Here is a 19,011-nt window from a genome sequence, read left to right on the forward strand (position 1 = left end):
TCTGATAATGTACATGCTGTCCAATTACTGTAATTACCGTGAAACTTGGTACAACTTGGTCATCATCTGAAGGTGTACATGCTGACCAGTTACTGTGAAATTTGGTACTAACGTGGTTATCGTCTGATAATGTAAAGGCTGTCCAATTATTGTGAAACATGGTACAAATTGGTCATCTGAAGCTGTACATGCTGACCAATTACTGTGAAATTTGGTACTAACATGGTTATTGTTGGATAATGTACATGCTGTCCAATTACGGTGAAACTTTATACTAACATGGTTATCATCTGATAACGTACATGTTGTCCAATTACTGTGAAACTTGGTACTAACATGGTTATCGTCTGAAGGTGTACAATCATGCTGACCAGTTACTGTTAAATTTGGTACTAACATGGTTATCATCTGATAATGTACATGCTCTCCAGTTACTATGAAACTTGGTACAACTTGGTCATCATCTGAAGCTGTACATGCTGACCAATTACTGTGACATTTAGTACTAACATGGCTATCATCTGAAGATGTGCTTGCTGACCAATTATTGTGCTATGATTTGCAAATGGATGCAGTGAATTAATGAAACTTGCAACTGAAATAAAACAAATTGTGAATTTCACTAAACTTGCTGGTTTCGCTTCTTTTCTGTTACTTAAAGACCATAGATTCATAATATACTGTCTGCTCATATTCACTAGTCACCATTTTCCCACAATTTAAGAGTTGTTGCCCTTCCATGTCCAGCTACAGTTAATTTGACCATCAGAATAAGACTCAGTTTTGATGGATTCCTGTCATTCTTGGTACATGTTATGACTATCACAAGAAGATGGCCTTGTTGGTTAGTGACTGCCATGTTGATCTTTGTTACAGTTATTACTGTTTTGTATTGGAGGCTGGTTGCCTTGAAAACTCATTGAATTGGAAAAAGTTGGCTTATCTCCTTCAAGTTGTTTTTAAAATAAACTTGGATCTTTCCCACAACTCCTTGAATTTATTAGAGAAAATGTGAAATGTTCAAAATTTTTAGATTCATCATTTTTATAATTTAAATACTTCCAAAATTAAAAATGGGAAAAAAAACCCCAGTTGGATCAAATGCCTGATAACAGGATCTTGCCAGATGTAATAGCATTACTCTCTTTTAATGGCATGCTGAACAGTTATGTGTTCTTTCTTCCATTTTTGTACCAATTTATGCATTGATAACATAGAAAAAGTTCAATTTCAGTTTTATAGTGTTGTGAAAAAAAAAACAATTTCATTTGGTACACGCCATTGTCATTGTAGGAGGCTGTGCATATGACTTCCTGTCTTCCATTTATGGTAGGAAGTGTTGCCTTTTCTAACTATTGGATGGAGGTAAATAATCTCATTTGTTTTCAGTGTAGTCATTGCATCTGACTCGTTTCAACTTTAGGCATAGGGGTTGGGTGAGAAAGAGTTGTCAGTACATGTATTTGTATAAACAGATCTTTTAATACACTGAGAACATGCAGTTTTACTCAATTATTAATTTAAATCATGTACTTACTCCTGTCAGACTTGTATAACCTCAGAATAGTTCTATCATGATTTGTTCTGCTCTATGTGCAGAGAGCCCTCAATCAATTTTGAATAAGCTATAGTTTCAGACCTGTAACAAAGTTACTTCAGTTTACAAATGATCTGGACTGTATTAGAAATACTCAGAGTGAATAATAATAATAATAATGAGGACTTTGTATAGTGCCTAATCTTTACAAGCTCTAAGCCCTTTTCAACATTAGTCAACATCTATAACAAAAAGATCGTATAATATGATTACAAAAAACAAACACCATGTAATTAGAAAACAAAAAACATGATGAAAATATTCAAGTTAGAAAACATTATTAGTTCTTTAAGTTTGTTCTTGCAGTCGAAACATTCGAGTTTTAAGAGCATTCTTGAATGGGATCACTGTCTTTGTGTCTAAGTTCAGTAGGCAATTCATTCCACGTTGCTGGGCCCTGGTATGCAGAAGAACGCTGTCCATATGACTTTGTTTTCATAGTGTGAATAATGAGTATACAAGTGTCAGAAGAGGAGCTTAAGTATCTTGCTGGTGTGTACACATGGGTGAGGTCAGATAGGTATGTTGGACTGGAGTCTTTCAGTGAAATGTAGCACAGAGAACAAAATTTGTGTTTGATTCTGGATCGACTGGATAGGCAGTATAGGGTACAGGGCAGTGGGGAGGTGTGCTCTGATCGTGGCATTCTAAGGATGATCCAAGCAGCTGTGTTTTTAACTTTTTTAAGTTTCCGGAGTAGATATTGAGATGAACCAAATGAATTGAGTTACAATAGTTAAGTCTTGAAAGTACTAATGAACACACAAGTGTTTTAGTGGCATCAACTGAAAGATTTGCGAATGGAGCTGATGCGCCTCAGCGCAAGATATGCATCCTTGCATATAAATGCCTTGAATATATTACATGTGGCTTAAGAACTGGATGAAACTAATGGGGTATATGCAGTTAGGTACATTGGTCTTGCCAACAACACTTTGCTTTGCAATAACATAAAGTGTTAGTTGTATTAAATCCAGTCAACTTGCTTGCAAAGTTTACCATGGTGGGGGCAGGGAACAACACTTTTAACAGACAGAAGTTGCCAACTCTTGCTGGCCTGGGTGAGTGTCAAACCCGCAACCCTGGGATTACAGGTCTGTAATTTTTTCAACTGAGCAACTGTCTTCCTTGAAACGTCGTGCTTAAATGGACTGCTTCACAATGTAAACAGTACTTTATTAAATTTTGTCCCAGAAGTGTACATTTGTGATGTAATGTGTTTACAAGGCCAAATCACCAAGTTGAAAATACCTACTTGCAGTTTGGTTAAAGGATGCAAAAAAGTAGGATTATCAACAAATATTGTTGAATCAATTATCTGTTTCATTTGTACAAATTACTGTTAAGCTTACGCCCTGTAAGAATTTTGTTTTATTACAACCACTGCCAGCTTTAGACATTATATTTTCATTCTCTGAACCACCCCTGATTAAAGCAGGTCATAGTGACCTATTTTTGCATAAATCACTTTGTGACATTTGTTTCTGCTTGATAATTTTTCCACTGTAATTGTAAAGCTATTTTTAAAAATGTAACTTGTTGACTACAGGTATATATTATTACTAGAAGGTGTGTTGTGTACCACATTTAGTATATATTTATTGAGTTTAACAGCATGTCCCTACATTATTTTTATGGTCTGGCTCTAAATTAAATTTCATATTTTGGGTTCAGTTTTGATTCAACTTGAAATATGTGCTTATATCATCAAGATATCAATGAGGTGAGCTTATATCATATTGGCTGAGCTTGTTACCGCTTGATAAGACCATATTTTTCATTAGATTTCTTGCAAACTTGGAATGTGGACTTCTATCATCAAGATCTTGGATGATTTTGATAATGAGCACAAATCATGCATAATGCTGCAATGACATTTCATCTGACTAGCTAGTATTGTTACCACTCAGGTTAACATTTCTAAGATCCCGCTTTGATCATATTTGGAATTTAACTTTTATCTTCAGGATATCACACAATTTCTATGATGAATGAGATTTATGCATATTGATGAAGTGATATTGCATCTGATTGGCATAGTTTGTTACCCTTCTGGCAGCCATATTTCCAATGATTTTGATCAAACTGTGAATGTTGGCTTATTAGATCAACACCTTGCATAAGTTGAAATGATCAGGATTGCATATTAAGTAGGTGATCGTGCATCTAGTTGGCTCAGCCTGTTACCACACTGGAAGCAATATTTCTTATAAGATTTTAATCAAACTTGGGATATGGACATATAAAGATGACTTTAGTAATGAGCAAGATCCACATATTAATAATGATATTGATCAAATTTGGAATGTAGGCTAATTAGATGAAGGTCTCAGAGTCTGATAATAAGTGGAATCCTTGTATATTAATGAGGTGATATTGCAGGTGAATGCACTTGTTAAAATTCTAGAGAATGTAATTTCTGGTTTAGATTTTGATCAAACTTTGTAAAGGCGTTGAACCCTGGTAGTGCGGGAGCCATATATGTATGGATGACGTCACCTGGCTTTGCATGCGAAAACATACATTTATGGTCAAACATTACCTAGCTCTGTGTGCAGATATCATATTTGTATGGCACAGAACAGTGATATCTATGGATGTCCAATCTATGCCAATCATTAATCATGTGCTAATAATGGCAGGGAGATAGCACATGTAATAGTCCAGTAGATCACGGTTCTGTATTACTGTAACAGAACATCAGTGAAACAAATATTACAACAGACTTATTTGTCCAGGAAAGTCTGATGTCAACAATGGATGTTGATGTAAATAATATGGTGGCTGTTAAGTAGTCGCAGTCTCACAGGCATCTCATAGCCAGTTGCCGCTGATTACCATATATATGAATGGGATATTCGGAATTAGAATAAAGGTTCGTTAGGGTTTTGTATGAAAGTGTACAGGTATAAATAGCAATATGCAGAGTTTCCCACATTTCCACGTGTTGATATACATGGCCATCCCTTTCAATAACAACTTAAAGCTCCACTAAATCGAGCTTAAACTAGTAGCCAAGTTTATCAACAAGTCTGCCATGTACAGAGTCTTTTCTTATATTGGGGGTACTTTGCATCATCAAGAGTGAGAAGTGTACAAGCTTGAAAGGGACAAACCATTCATATTTTTGGGGTGTAAAGTTTAGACTCCGAGGTATTCCTTTCTGTGCCTATTCAACTTTTTAAAAACTTCGCTTTTTTAAATATATTTTTTAATTTTTTAAAAAAAATCAAAAAGCACAATACTCTTCTTGTATTATAAGCTTCATTTTGCTCTGCTTCTCTCTCTCTACAATCAAGTTGAAAAGGAAATGAATGAGGGAGATATCCACTTCTTAATTAACCCACTCTTATGACAGCAGTGTGAAATGTGTGTGGCTTGGGAATCTAATAATCATGACAGCAGTGTGAAATGTGTGTGGCTTGGGAATCTAATAATCATGACAGCAGTGTGAAATGTGTGTGGCTTGGGAATCTAATAATCATGACAGCAGTGTGAAATGTGTGTGGCTTGGGAATCTAATAATCATGACAGCAGTGTGAAATGTATGTGGCTTGGGAATCTAATAATCAAGACCTTCATTCAATAGCTGAATGTTCGACCTGGTGGAAATCATTTTTCCTCATCAGTTTTATTTTTACAGAGCTAGTTTCAGAGGTAGGTCAGTGAAACTTGTTCTTTTTTTAAAATTTTCCTCAAACGTTTGACCACACAGTTATGTGATCATGGTTGCTGAGAAATCTATTTTATTTAAAATATTTTTGGCAGGTTGCATTAATAATTATCATTGTCAACCTCACAGCTCTATAATTTATAATCGATGAGAAATATTTATGTTAATCTTTGGTAATAATGAGTTTTAGGCCTCTCAAATGTACAGCTCCACTCAAAAAAATACCAGACAACCAATGTCATTATCATATTTGTATACTTGACATAAGTACTCCCATCCAGTTGTGCAAACTTGCATCTTGGTGTTCATATTGTTGTTTATTTCTGCCTAACTTGGCTGTAAAGATCAAAGGACTCACTGGACATGGTATTACATTGGAATTTCTCAGCTGGTCTTTTGTTACCATTTATAACTGAAAAATAGTACACTATTATAATAATAGTTGAGAAAAAACCCAAACTAATGTCAGACTGATAATATTGCTCTACCTGGTGATATTACATTAATATCGTACAGATGCAGAATGTTACAGAATAATATATGTCTACTTGGTAGGACATTGACAGTGGTGCTCAAACTAGCTGAACATGTATTAAAAATAAGATTTTAAAACAGAGAAAGTTATTCTAAAACTATATGTGCTGTCATATGTTAAAGAATGCATTCATTATAAAAGCAAACAAAGAAATCAAACACATAATGTATCCCATACTATTAATACTCATTCAGTTTGCATGTTAATAGATGGTAAAGGAAAGTTAAGACATACATAAGATTTAGTAATGAATATGCAAAAAGAAAATTTTATGTAGTATGAGTCTAGATATAACCCTAAAAGTTGTTAAATACATGAATGAAATCCTAACATTTTTCAACAGTATTTTTTATTTTGAAAGAATTTTTAAAAAATTATTTCATTTTATATGATGCGATGAAAAACTCCCACTGTACTCAATGACAAACCTGCAGATGAATTTTTTGTAGGTTATTACATTCGTCACATCTACAGATATACTTGTATTCATCAAATTTATTCTTTCAAACAATAGTAATGCTTAAGACATCTGCCTTTCAACAATTTTCAGATGAGAAAACTAGTTTTTCATTAGTCGGACTGAAATGAATAAACAGTACCTTCTTCACACTAAAACATGACCAATATAATTGTTCTACATTATGATAATTAGTCTTTTACAATCATAATTAAAACATATTGATAACATTGAGTTCTTTGAACAATGAATGCTGTATTTAGTTGGATAAAAGATTCTGCCAACAATATTATTTTAAAAAGTCTTAAACCTTTCAAACACTAACATTACTTTCTGATTGCCATGGCAACCAAAGTAAATTTATAATTATTTATCATTTTATGTATGATTAGTATTGGTTCCTTATCAATGAACTATAAGGGAATAGAATTATATTTTATATGGAGAAAAGTTGTGAATAACTACATAAATATTGCATCATCTAAATGTTTTAACATACTGAAATGTAGAAACATGTTTGAAAGTAAAGTTTTAATTATCTAGCATAGGCCTAAAGTAATGAACTGAGGATATGTGATATGTAGAAAAAAATAACTGTTCATGTGCACATTCATTTTTAGTGTCAGCAATCTGCATGCATATATGCATCATTTTGAACAATTCCACAGCAGGCTGATTATAAATAATAGTTCCGAGGCTTTGATATGGATTTGGACCCAAAAAGTCTTTATTCTGAAAGAATTCAGCATATGCAGAATGGGTAGTTAGAAATGAATCGTCACTGATTTCAAGGTCAAGCAGAACAACATAGTATTTTAATGAATAAATACAAATTAAATAATTTTTTTATCAATTGAAATTTGTGTTCTAGTTCCATCTTTTAGTTCCTTTTAAGTGTAATCATCATAAATGCAATGTGTCCTCTTGTAATTAAACGTAAAATGCGTCAATTACCGTAACAGCTATGTCCACAAGCTTTTCTCCGAGAACCTAATTAAGTGCCAGCAGTGTTTTGATAACTAACTTGCAGAAGTATTTGTTGTGTTGTTGCAATGAATTAAAAGCTGGCCTCCTTTGTATTATCATGTTAATTATGTCTTTTGAATAAAAAAAAGTTAAAAGGTACGAAAATCCTACAAGCTTTAAATCTAGCGGCCTCAGTCGTATGTCAGGTGAACTCACTTCGTTTGATCAATCAAACACTTTTATAAATGTTATTGTGTATATAACATAAACTACCTTAAATTAACCAACTCTTTCATAACTGTGATCAAAGATAACAAGGCAGACAAGCGAAATGAATACTTTGTAAAATAAAGAGCTTGATTTCACAGATACAAACCATTGTGGGCAAGCTAGTTTCAGAGAATTATTAAACTGGCACTTAGAGATATCCTCAGGGATGATAAGAAATTTAATTATTACTTCCAATGAAATTTTTGACATCATTACTGTACTAATTGAACAATAAAAAAATTAAGTTTCAACAATGACATGTCATGAAATAAATGTCGCTCATTTTTGAAAAAAATAAGGAATCTTGTTTAGTGGTATATCAACAGTTAGTCTAGTTTCCTGCTTGTGGACTCCTGATTTGGCAGGTTACTATTAAACACCACTACGGGAACCATACTCCTCAAGAAAACAAAAAGCAGTGATGTAATACAGATTTTTCACGTACACGTGATGGTTGTTCAAACCAGTTGGAAAGATCCTTCATATGTTGGATATTTTGAAAATAAATGTTATTTAAACAGAATAATGAACAACTTCATTAGAAAAAGTGCGTTATTAAAATTTATTATCACAGTGACCTACATTTCTCAAGCTAATGATTTCTTGTTAACATGTTAAGCCCAGAGTAAAGTTTTGTCCTGGTCAACCTCCAACTGTAGGCATGGTAATTACCTGTAATGTAGTCAGGGTGTTCCTTGCATCATGCTGAACCACTTCCAGAGAAATTAGTTTACAGTAACCTACTTTTCTTACACATTTGTTGTTTACAGACTTATCTAGTAAATCTCCAGCTGTGGGCATGACATGCCAAGGAACTAGTTCTGGATCTTTACTTCATTGTTCTAAATGAGTCCAGGGAAGTGTCTGTCACAGTGACCTACTATTCTGACACTAATGACTGTAATTAACAGGTTTATCCCAATGTAACAGTTTTGTCTTGACAAAACTCCAACTGCAAGAATGGTATCTATGTGGAAATTAGTCGAGGTGTTCCATGCAATCTTGTGATCCTCCCCAAAAGAAACTACATTACAGTTACCTATACTAATTACTAAGTTGCTTAAAGGTTATCGTAACATCAGGCAAACAACTAAGTGCATTACTGCTTGGATGTCTCTGTGGCAACTTCAGTCTGTCATAATGTGCTTGACCTCACATCCCAGTGTCAGGTGAGCAACAGTGAGAGAGAAGTTAACAATCACACAAAATTACATATAAATTTGATCTTTTTAACTGTAGTTCACATGAAGTTGAGCAAGGTAGCATTATATTGGCCTTCATGATTAAAAAAAACTAGACTCATTGCTCAAGTTTGGATTGTTACATTTCAAGTAATATTTAATAACACTGGTAGGGATGATTAGCAATAAATAATTCACACCTAAATCTAAAGCACCAAGGTAAAGATTTTATTTCATTAAAGCACTGATTGTTTATTAACTGATTTGTTAATATACAATTTACTCCATTCAACATTTTTAAACTGACAATTATATATTGCTCTATGAAAATTTAAGATTCTATAGTCCTGTAATCTGCCAAAGTTTAATGTGTCTGTCATCACTACATGAAGCAAGGAGTCCGGGAGTTTTAGGATTCCATGCCACACAGTTCACATCCTGTGAATGTGCTTTTGCTACAGTTGTGACAAGAGAAAAAGAGGGTTGATTTTTATCTGAACACTCTTCTTCCTTGAAAACACAAATAGCATCATCACCACCTGCTGTGGCTATCAAGCCACTAGTGTGACACCAGTCTACATTATAAACAGTTCTGCTAAAATATCCTGACAGTGTACAGACACATTTCCATGCTGAGTCTGAACCAACAGTTGCAACTCCCTCAGGGTTTCCTGGTGGATATTCTTGCCAAATTTTCAGAGTTTTATCATCCCCACATGACAAAAGCCTTGACCCTGTTTGATCAAAGCAAACTTTCCAGACAGTAGATTGATGTGACTGTAAAGTGTTACAACAGGTCCAGTCATCAATTTCCTCTTTGTACAGTTTAATGGTATCATCATAGCTGCAGGAAGCTAAGATCTCCTTTGTTGGGTGCCATGTCACATGCTTTACATCCTGTGTATGGGAACTTAGCACACTGGCACACTCATACTCCTCATCTTCAGTCACTGAAAACAGACAGCAAAGAAAAATCATTCTGATAATGGGCTAAGAAACTATTTGCCAGAAAAATCTTTAAACATTATCCAAAAATTCAGGCCTATGTTGGAATGTTTGTGCTTATAAGGTGGAGGAAAGTGAAACTATATAAGTAAAAACTTTCATATATTGTGTAGTGAAAGCTGCCAGTGTATATGCCATACAAATACAGCTCTAAAATAACAAGAGCACTTGCATGATAATATATATATATATGTCATAGTAATAGCAACCTACTGGCTTTGGTCAATTGGATGTTTGAATATGCATCAAATAATGGACAGATGTAAAAACAAAGCCTACTTATCCACTACTTTTACCATTACTTTTGCATTTGCTTAAAACTATCCTCATGCCTTGTGGACAGTTCATATTTTGGTGCTTAATACTACCCTCGATCTTTGTGGACAAGTCTGATATTTGTACATAAAACCATCATAATTCCTTTTAGACAGGTCTTATATTTAGTACTTAAAACTATCATACTTACATTGCAGATGGGTTTTATATTTAATACTTAAAACTACCATAATTCCTTGTGGATGAGTCTTATATTTGATGCTTAATACTACCATCATTACTTTTGAGTTTATGCAGTATTCATTCCAGGAATAGAAAAAGTAGGGTCATTGCCCCTATGAGGTGAAAAAGCAGGGTCCAATGTCCCTATGAGGTGAAAAAGTGGGGTCATTTAGAAAAATGGGCCACAAACATCCATACACCACTCCCTTGATAACTCGTGCCCGGATAACTCGCGATCCCACTTATAACGCGGTGTCCAGCATGGGCCCATTTTTTTTCCAAAGAAAATATATTTTAAATATCTTTAAAATATGCAGAACGTGAAAAAAATTACAATAAGAATTACTAAATTAAACCTTGATACATCGTTTTATCATTGAAAATGGTGATTAATGCCCGTAAAGAAAGAATCCATATTGTGAAATTTGCAAGTTCTAAACAAGATATCATATATTATGTAAGTTTTTGTATGATAAATAGTTGTCAATACACTGTAAATAAATAGTCTGGTGAAATAGCGATAAATGAAAACTTCTGGTAAATGCTAACAGGTGACAACAGAGAATGAAATCAACACCAATTAAATGTCTTGCTCTGGGAAAGTCCTGTTCTGATCCTTTAATTTCGTTTCAGTGTAAACATTATAATCGCAACATGTTCTGTTCTATGAAAAAATGAAAAGAGCCAATCGACCGTCACATCAACACCCGTAAGTACTTCTGTGAGAACCTAATTACATGCCAGCTTTGTTTTGATGAACAACTTGGGCAAGAGTTTGTTGCATTAAAAAATCAATTAAAAGAGACCTGTGTTGTTTTATCACTTTGAATATGTCTTTTGTATCAAATCAAGCAAGGGAGGTACAAAGAAAAAATTCAAAGGCATGCAAATCTGATCATAAGTTCTTGTGTTCACTACCGTTATCAAAGTTCATTTTATTTGACCAACTGAAAATGGTTTCACATTTTTATATGGTGGGTGGAGACCCAAAATGTTGCTGTTGTTGTTGTTGTGGGGTTTAACGCCATTTTTCAGCACACGATAGGCTATACATGGCGGCCAGTATTAATGGTGGAGGAAGAACCCGGGGAAAACCCTGGAAAGAACCACCGACCCACGAGAAGCTACAGGCAAGATTTGTCACATACCCACATAAGCCGAATCCTAGACTCGAACCCACGCAGACAGAGGTGAGATGGCAGTGATCCGTAACGGAGGGTGCTTTAGACCACTCGGCCACTCGGGGCCCCCCCAAAATGTTGCCTATGTAAAGATCACATAGTTGAGAAATCTGTGGGATTTTGTTCGGCGACAGAGAAATCAAGGAGTAACAAAAAAAGTAACTGATTTTTTTCAAAATATGAAGTTATATTTGTCAACCGTGTCACAAACGACAAGTACTATCGTGTTCAAATTTACATTGTTTTAAATTTGTAGACCCATTAAATTCATGTTGATAATGATTAACCCTTGTCAGTTTTTTTCATTTTACTTCTACCACAATCAAATCTATCTATCTATTGTTCATTTGAACGTTCAACATTGTTTCTTGAAAAGAGTGTCAATCTTTTATATTAACCCTTTACCTCATACAGCATAGTTACAAAGTACAGCACGCTGTAAATAGAACATCTGTTACCTATTCGACTCCATATGCATAGGCCTGCCTGTTAACTGTTAAGCAATGTAGGGTATGTTACGTTTAACAGCAATTTTAACCATTTTACATTTTTGGTACACATCTATTATGTGTGGAAAAATTTAAGAGTAAAGTCCGATTGTTATAGCTGTGCAATTATTTTTCATGGAAGAATTTTTATGTGCTTTAAAATCATGAGAGAACTCGTTCACCGTCAAGTCAGTGAGACGGCGTGACCAACCGTAGCTGCTATTTCTCATACTCAAAATTTAAAAGTTTTTTGTCTGCGTCTACATCACTAAGTCATTTGAATTTGACAATTTATAAAAACTAATTGCTGCCTACATCAATATCAGAGCCTTTACCTAAGTTATTGACGCTTTCATAGTTGTGATTCTAACTGTGAAAACGTCATAAGTACTGAATGAAATCCGTGACCTCCATTTTGGAGAGTGGAGATTACGACCCAGTTACTTTAAATAGCAGATATCAACCAAAGCATAAACAGTGACCATATGATCTGAAGTAATTGTCATTCGCAGAAATGAATGTAGTATTTAATAGGGGGTTTTCCCCGAAGGAGGCACTACAAAAACCGGCTTAAAATGACTGATGTTTACAGCAGACGTCAAAAGGCGCTTCCATGCAAATGAGTAGAGACGTCAAAAGGCACTTCCATGCGAATAGAGGTGTCCAAAGGCACTTGCATGAGGTAAAGGGTTTAAAAAAACCCATCTAATTTGGATAAAACAATAAAACTAGAATGTATCCAATTCAACACACAAATTAGTGACGCAGTACACAATGTGTGAAGTGGTACACGTGTTAAGCGAATGGAAACCATGTGGAATAATGTTTTTGATGATCTCCTGAATTAATGTTGCTCTATGAGGATAAAATAAACAAAGTATACCATTATGAAGAGATATTTATTCACAGTTAATCTCAGTACGATTATAAAGTGAGTATTCAACACTATAACCTGCCATCCCCACCCCCTTTTGCCTTTACGTCGATCCCTTTACTGCTTTTGTCTTTTTTTATTATATGTCATTCGATAACTCGTGCCTCACATGTGGTAGATGTTTCTGGACCCCGATGTGCGCGAGTTATCGAGGCAGAGGTGTGCTTGTTTCTTGTTTATTAAAGAAATTCAAAGATATATCGTTATCAGAGGCACTCATATAATGGATTTGTTCACTATGCAATCAATATTCACATTTCCAGCATTGTATTCTTTCAATTAGTCATTGGATGATGACTTCAGGTTTGGGGTGTGATGGGTGGAGGAACTAAATGTAACTGAGAAAAGTGCAGGATATGCAGATCTGCAAAATTCTACCATCAACATTCTTTGCATCTGATTTTAATTCACAGTAAGATAAGCCACATCTTCTATGCACAATAATCTTATTCTTCAATGAATATATGACTCTGCATGTAAATACAACATGAAATTACCACCTCACCTTCCCAAATCCATACACTTTTGTCTCGACTACATGTGGCAAGTAGACTCCCACTTTGTGACCAGGCAACTGATTTAACCTCATTCTCATGACCCTCCAGTGTGGCAATACATTCAAACTCTCCCTCTTTTCGACTCCAGATCCCAGTGGTTGCATCAAAGCTGGCACTGGCAAGGTAATTTCCGCACGGTGACCATGCGACAGAGCGTATAGCCCTCTGATGACCATCCATCAAGACACTCTTGCACACCCAATGATCACCCTCCTGTCCCCAGATGCGTATTGTCTTGTCACTACTAGAAGATGCCAGCAGTGTTCCACTAGGGTTCCAGGCTACACACCACACAGTCTCCTGGTGGCCTTCTAATGTACAGACTGGCTCCAACATTATCTTGTTACTGAAAGAATGACTAAAACAACTGAAATGACTCGCCATCACAAAACCATGTGCTTTTCAATGCATATTCTTAATCTCACTTCGCTGCAGACCAAGAGACCAGAATGCAAAATCTGTAATCTGTATATATCTTCCTGCTTTGACTTTGTATATGAATTTTGAAAAAATATAATTGCATCTGCATATAGTGTGCATTTGACCTTTCACCCATTCCTGGGGTTCCACAGTGAGAAGCCAATAATGACACCCCTTATGCAGAGGACACCACAAGTACAAAGTTACATAATTTTCTACAGTAACTGATGGAGAGATAGATGAATGGATGGTCAAAACAAGGTATAATAATAACCTTGATGCTTTTAAAAAAAAGCATGGAGATAAAAAGAAATGTGACATTATCTAATTCCATCAGTTATCAAATCGTGCAATTTTTATAACATACATACATGTACATATGCGTACCACTATAAGCATATACAAAACTCTCAAAGTGCACGTGCTGATATGAAGTTCCAGAGTGGAAAATTTTAACTGTAATTTTTTTCTTTCAAGGTTATAACACAGAAAAGATTAAAAAAAGATAATGTCTTTTTTTTCTTGTGGGGGCTTCCACTCTGCTATTAGAATTTGTTTTAAAACTATAATTTACAGTGAAGCTGTCTGTATATTTTGCAGAGTAACTACATGTACAGTACTATTTTAATGAGGGGTACTTTTAACACATTGTTCATTTTTTTAGACGTTAAATAAGGTAGAATAAATAAATCCATTTTATACATTTTTGGGTCAATACCACACAAGTATTTTGTAATCTAATTGACGCTTCAATTTTATCATCAAGATATTCGAGGGTCCTACAGGGTATAGTTCAGATAGGACAAGCCTACTCAATGATAATAAATGAAAATGAGCAATCAGAAATCAAAGTTAGCCAAAAATGAATTACAATACCCCTGAACTCCCCGGCTAAACAAAACTGCAACAGAAAGTGAATGTAAACTTAAAATAAACTCAAAGGGACATAAATAATTCTTAATGTTTATAGGAATTTTAGTATAATGTATCATTATTTTATGAATACTTAGTGCGCTTGTTGTATTAAGGCATTGGGGTACATACTACAGCATGCTGTCAATTGTGAAGACGTCAACCTAAACGTAAAAGTCAGGGGATGCATCCTACCTTGTAGGACGATAGGCTACCATTGTAAAAGTCTGTAGTGATCACAGGCACTTGATTCATGGGGAAACCAAGAAGAACACTCCCAAATGGGGAACCAATGATAACTTGCACAGTTAAAGGCATGGAATAACTCCTTTACGGTGGTGTAAGTCATGACTAAATAAGCAGATAGTATGTAAAAATTAGAATGGAGCCATCAAGCCTTCAAGGGGTCAGACTGTGACCTGCGAGAGTTAGTTACCTTGTGTAAATTGGGAGTGTTATCATTGGTTTCCCCAATTCGGGGTGTTCTCATTGACTTCCCCATGAATTAGGTGCCTGTTGTAGCGATAATTTTCGTATCGAAGTTTTTGGGATGGCATTTACGATACAGATCATTACACATTTAGAATTGAATAGGCTTTGGTTAAACTATATTAGTATTTAATTTTAGAACAACGATTAAAACTGATTTTAGTTGGAGTAAATGCGCTTACTTGACCTGTACTCAGTATGTTTTTATACAGGAGTCTGACGTTTTATCGATAAAGTACGGCGAAATCTCTGACAACATGAATTCACCTTATCGGTAATATAAATGAAACTTATATTACCGATAAGGTGATTTCATGTTGTCAGAGATTTCGCCGTACTTTACTGATACAACGTCAGACTCCTGTGGTTTTTACTATAGGTATAAAAATGTGTGTACATGATTTCGGGCCCTACGGATAACTGTCAGTTGAACAATGACTCCATTGTTAATTTCAGTCAAATAATGAATCTAAATGTTGAATTTACTGCACTGTATTACCCTTGTTTACAAACTTACCAAAGAGTTGAGGTGTTTTGCTAATTTATCAAAGTCTTTCTTAGGTTAAACACGCGACAACTACATACCAAACCTCTCTGGGCCTTGCTTGACTTTTCGTTCTGCGTGTATTTCATAGTCACAATTTCAGTGATTCAGTAATCTATTGTTTGTCAAATGTTTAGTTCCATCATTAGGTCGCAATTATTGTAATTCTTAACAATATTATATTAGAATAATAGGCAATACACTATTAACTAATTACTCTGTTCCACTGTAATCACACATAAAAAGTAAATAAATAGATTTTCTCCTCACTCATCAGATACAAATAAACAATGACGGCTGAATCAAGTACGCCAAAGACTATTCTCAGACTCTAAATGTATGCCCGAGTTTTAAAATGGCGAGTATTCCTTGAAATAACTAAATAAATTACATTACATATCAGAAATATAAAACGCTTCTTTCTTTCTTCGTGTCTTTCTGCCTTATAATATATCTAACTGAGAGTGTTAACCCTTCCCTCGGACGTTTGGTCAAGGTAATTCGCACGGCCGCCATGCACTTTAATGAATTGTTAGAACTCTTTCAGCATATAATTAAAAAAATTAAATACCATTGAACAAACACAGGTATTTTACGTTTTTCTGTAATGTACAAAAAATGAGTCGTAGGTATGGAATATTTATATTTACATCTTTATGACCAAATCATATAAAGTTATGATAGAAGATTACATAAGACGTAGTAATATAAATAGTGAATATGTGTTTAAAGATTCGTATGCATGCATGTTTTTATTTTACATATCAGGGATGTAAGCATACTATTATAAATATCTGCCAATTAAATGTCAGGTTCTAATTAAGTACTAGAAACGAATATACTAAAATGGGTAAAGTGAGTTTTGGACATAATTTAAGCTTACAAAATATAGATTGAACACATTTTATTCTTTATACCGCTGGTCCCTTACTACTAGGAGTAAATTTTTCACAAAATTGTTTTGAAAATTCTCGGTGTGTAAAAAGACAGATGACGATTTGTCATAATCCCTTGAATGTTTGCAGAACAAAGCTAAAAAAAAAAAGAACATGGCATCATGACTGAATAGGGACCATATGATATTCTAAATGTATTTATCCATCTAATAATAAAAAGTCAACAGGATTGAATCTAGAGAACACATTTACCACCATCACGTAAAATGAGGTATTTATTAATAATGCAAATTAATGATGACCGAATCTCTTGATTCCGTAGATCCCATCTTTACTTTCATGTCTCAGACGAATCTGTAACAAACGAAAGGTATACACTTCGCCAAAAAGTATCAAGGGATATAACCAAGTGATAATTCTAAGCTTAAAAGACCAAAACCTAGTTTTCATATTGATTAAAATAGTTTTAAACAAATGTAACTAGTAATTCCTTTAAATATTACCCATCCATTTCTTAATGTATGCATCTAACACTATTTTCGTAATTATTAACAGAGTCATATATGCCACTTTGCCTATTCTTATGACCCCATTTTATATCGAAAGGGAGGGGCAGATATGGTGAGTTCGATGACAAGGAGAACATTTATTCTAGTGCATCGGCTAAAGAGTCAGGCATGTAAACTACCTGTAACATTATGCACGATAATATACAGGTGATGACAGATTTTCGCAGTTTGTTTTAACAGCAACCAATATACTGGTTCTTAAGTTTCAAAAATGTGTGAAAGCCATTTGATCCAGAATTGTGACGATGCATAGCATTCCTATTCCAGACATGCCTATCATAATGCAATATCATGAACAGGCATATTATAAGTTTCTTCAAACGTTTATTATCCAATACAACCTTTAACATTGATTATAGCCATTGAGCAACTTTTATGCATTTGAAAATTGCATAGAAAAAGCAGATCAGTTCACATTATATCATAAAAGAGTTTCCTACGTGTGTTGAAACATATGATAAAGCCATTAAAATTATGATTATCAACTATCACTGGCACAATTGTCCCTTGGACATATTTATTATTTGGAAAACTTAACAAGTACAAATCAATCGAAATAGTAGGATATATACCAGAAATAAACAAAATCAATAGCCTGACGTCAGAATCAACTTTAAATCTAGATTATGCATCACTCTTACAACACGCGAGTTGCTCGTGGGGCCTTTCCAGAAAAATGATTTCTAATTTGCCTGAAAGGAACTTTCAGCTCGTCAAAGAAATGCTGTATTTTAACAATTTAAAGGTCTTGAAAGACATTGCTAAATTATTCTTATTTATCTCACTCCTGTGCTTCAGCTGTAGCTTGCTCCACATTATGAAGATCGTATACATAATTGTTTCTGTGGCTATAAAATTTGTACACAAAACACATTTTAGTATCTTACAGATTGGTATCTACAAAAATATTGGTATTTTACACACAGATTGGTACCTATATACATGATCTTTGGTCAGGAAACGTGGAGATTGTTGCAGCCGAACTGCTCGAAGACCCTCGAGTAGTCATCGCTACATATCGACTCTGGTGAAATATATACTGCATTTTGACATGAGGACCAAGGGTCAGACATCACAAGATCAGAGCTGTATTCCATAAATGTTTCGACATTTGATCCTTAGGACGCGGACACAATGAAATTGCTGGAAACATTGGTATCGAGCCTTCTTCAGCAAAATGCGAATTAGGTTACAGTGACCTATGTCCTAATAACTTATTATCGACGGGGTGTATGTTTGAAAAGTAATAGGAAACATATAGCCTTCTCGGGCAAGTAGATTATAAAGCTTTCTCGGGCGAGTAGATTATAAGTCAGGGGAAGCAATTTTTTTACAAAGGTATTTGGACTTGGATTACGTGTGTGAAACATTGTTGGATCGCTAAAATATTTTACCAATGGCTGATATCTGGACCTGGACAAATTTCATAATTTGTTTTGAGCGGTGAATTGGTACATATGCTAATTTAACTATTTTCATGCTTAAGGTACGATAGTTCCCAATTTTTTTCTTCAAAACGACTGTGAAGATTAATTCTTTCTCGGCGATTCGATATTTTAATAGCTTTTCAAAGGCTTATGTCTGAAGGTTCTTTTTGAGTACTCTATTATGTAGCGTCGTGCTTGAAATGATACAAACACATTTTTATGTTCATTTTGTAAAATTCAACATATTTTCACAAAACGAAATGAGATGATTACAATGAACATCTTACCATACAAGTTACATATTATTGTTTATGCGTAATAACCAACATATTCAAAACGCTCCAGTGGCCTACGTGGTTAGAACGTCAGCCTAGAATGCGAAGGTCGCGGTTTCGGATCCGGGACGAGAGAT

The 19,011-nt window shown here is 34.7% G+C and overlaps 1 protein-coding gene across 3 annotated transcripts; it reads right to left on the reverse strand.

Annotated features, from left to right (window-relative positions):
- Window positions 1–8,891: 8,891 nt before the first annotated feature.
- Window positions 8,892–16,008, reverse strand: LOC149791630 (putative cytosolic iron-sulfur protein assembly protein CIAO1 homolog). 3 transcript variants are annotated; one of them, XM_089970190.1, is made up of 3 exons: window positions 15,925–16,008; window positions 13,291–13,688; window positions 8,892–9,629 (listed from the first exon to the last, which is right to left on the reverse strand). In XM_089970190.1, exons 1-3 carry the CDS (start codon window positions 15,945–15,947, stop codon window positions 9,019–9,021), a joined length of 1,032 nt encoding a protein of 343 aa, XP_089826316.1. In that variant the 5' UTR covers window positions 15,948–16,008; the 3' UTR covers window positions 8,892–9,018. The 3 variants fall into 3 exon arrangements, with proteins under 3 accessions (XP_089826316.1, XP_089826317.1, XP_089826318.1); XM_089970191.1 differs by lacking the exon at window positions 15,925–16,008 and adding an exon at window positions 15,681–15,884; XM_089970192.1 differs by lacking the exon at window positions 15,925–16,008 and adding an exon at window positions 15,749–15,880.
- Window positions 16,009–19,011: the final 3,003 nt, after the last annotated feature.

Source organism: Sinohyriopsis cumingii, chromosome 9 (assembly GCF_028554795.1).
Source record: "Sinohyriopsis cumingii isolate HCF-2022 chromosome 9, ASM2855479v2, whole genome shotgun sequence".
NCBI classification, from domain to species: Eukaryota; Metazoa; Mollusca; class Bivalvia; order Unionida; family Unionidae; genus Sinohyriopsis; species Sinohyriopsis cumingii.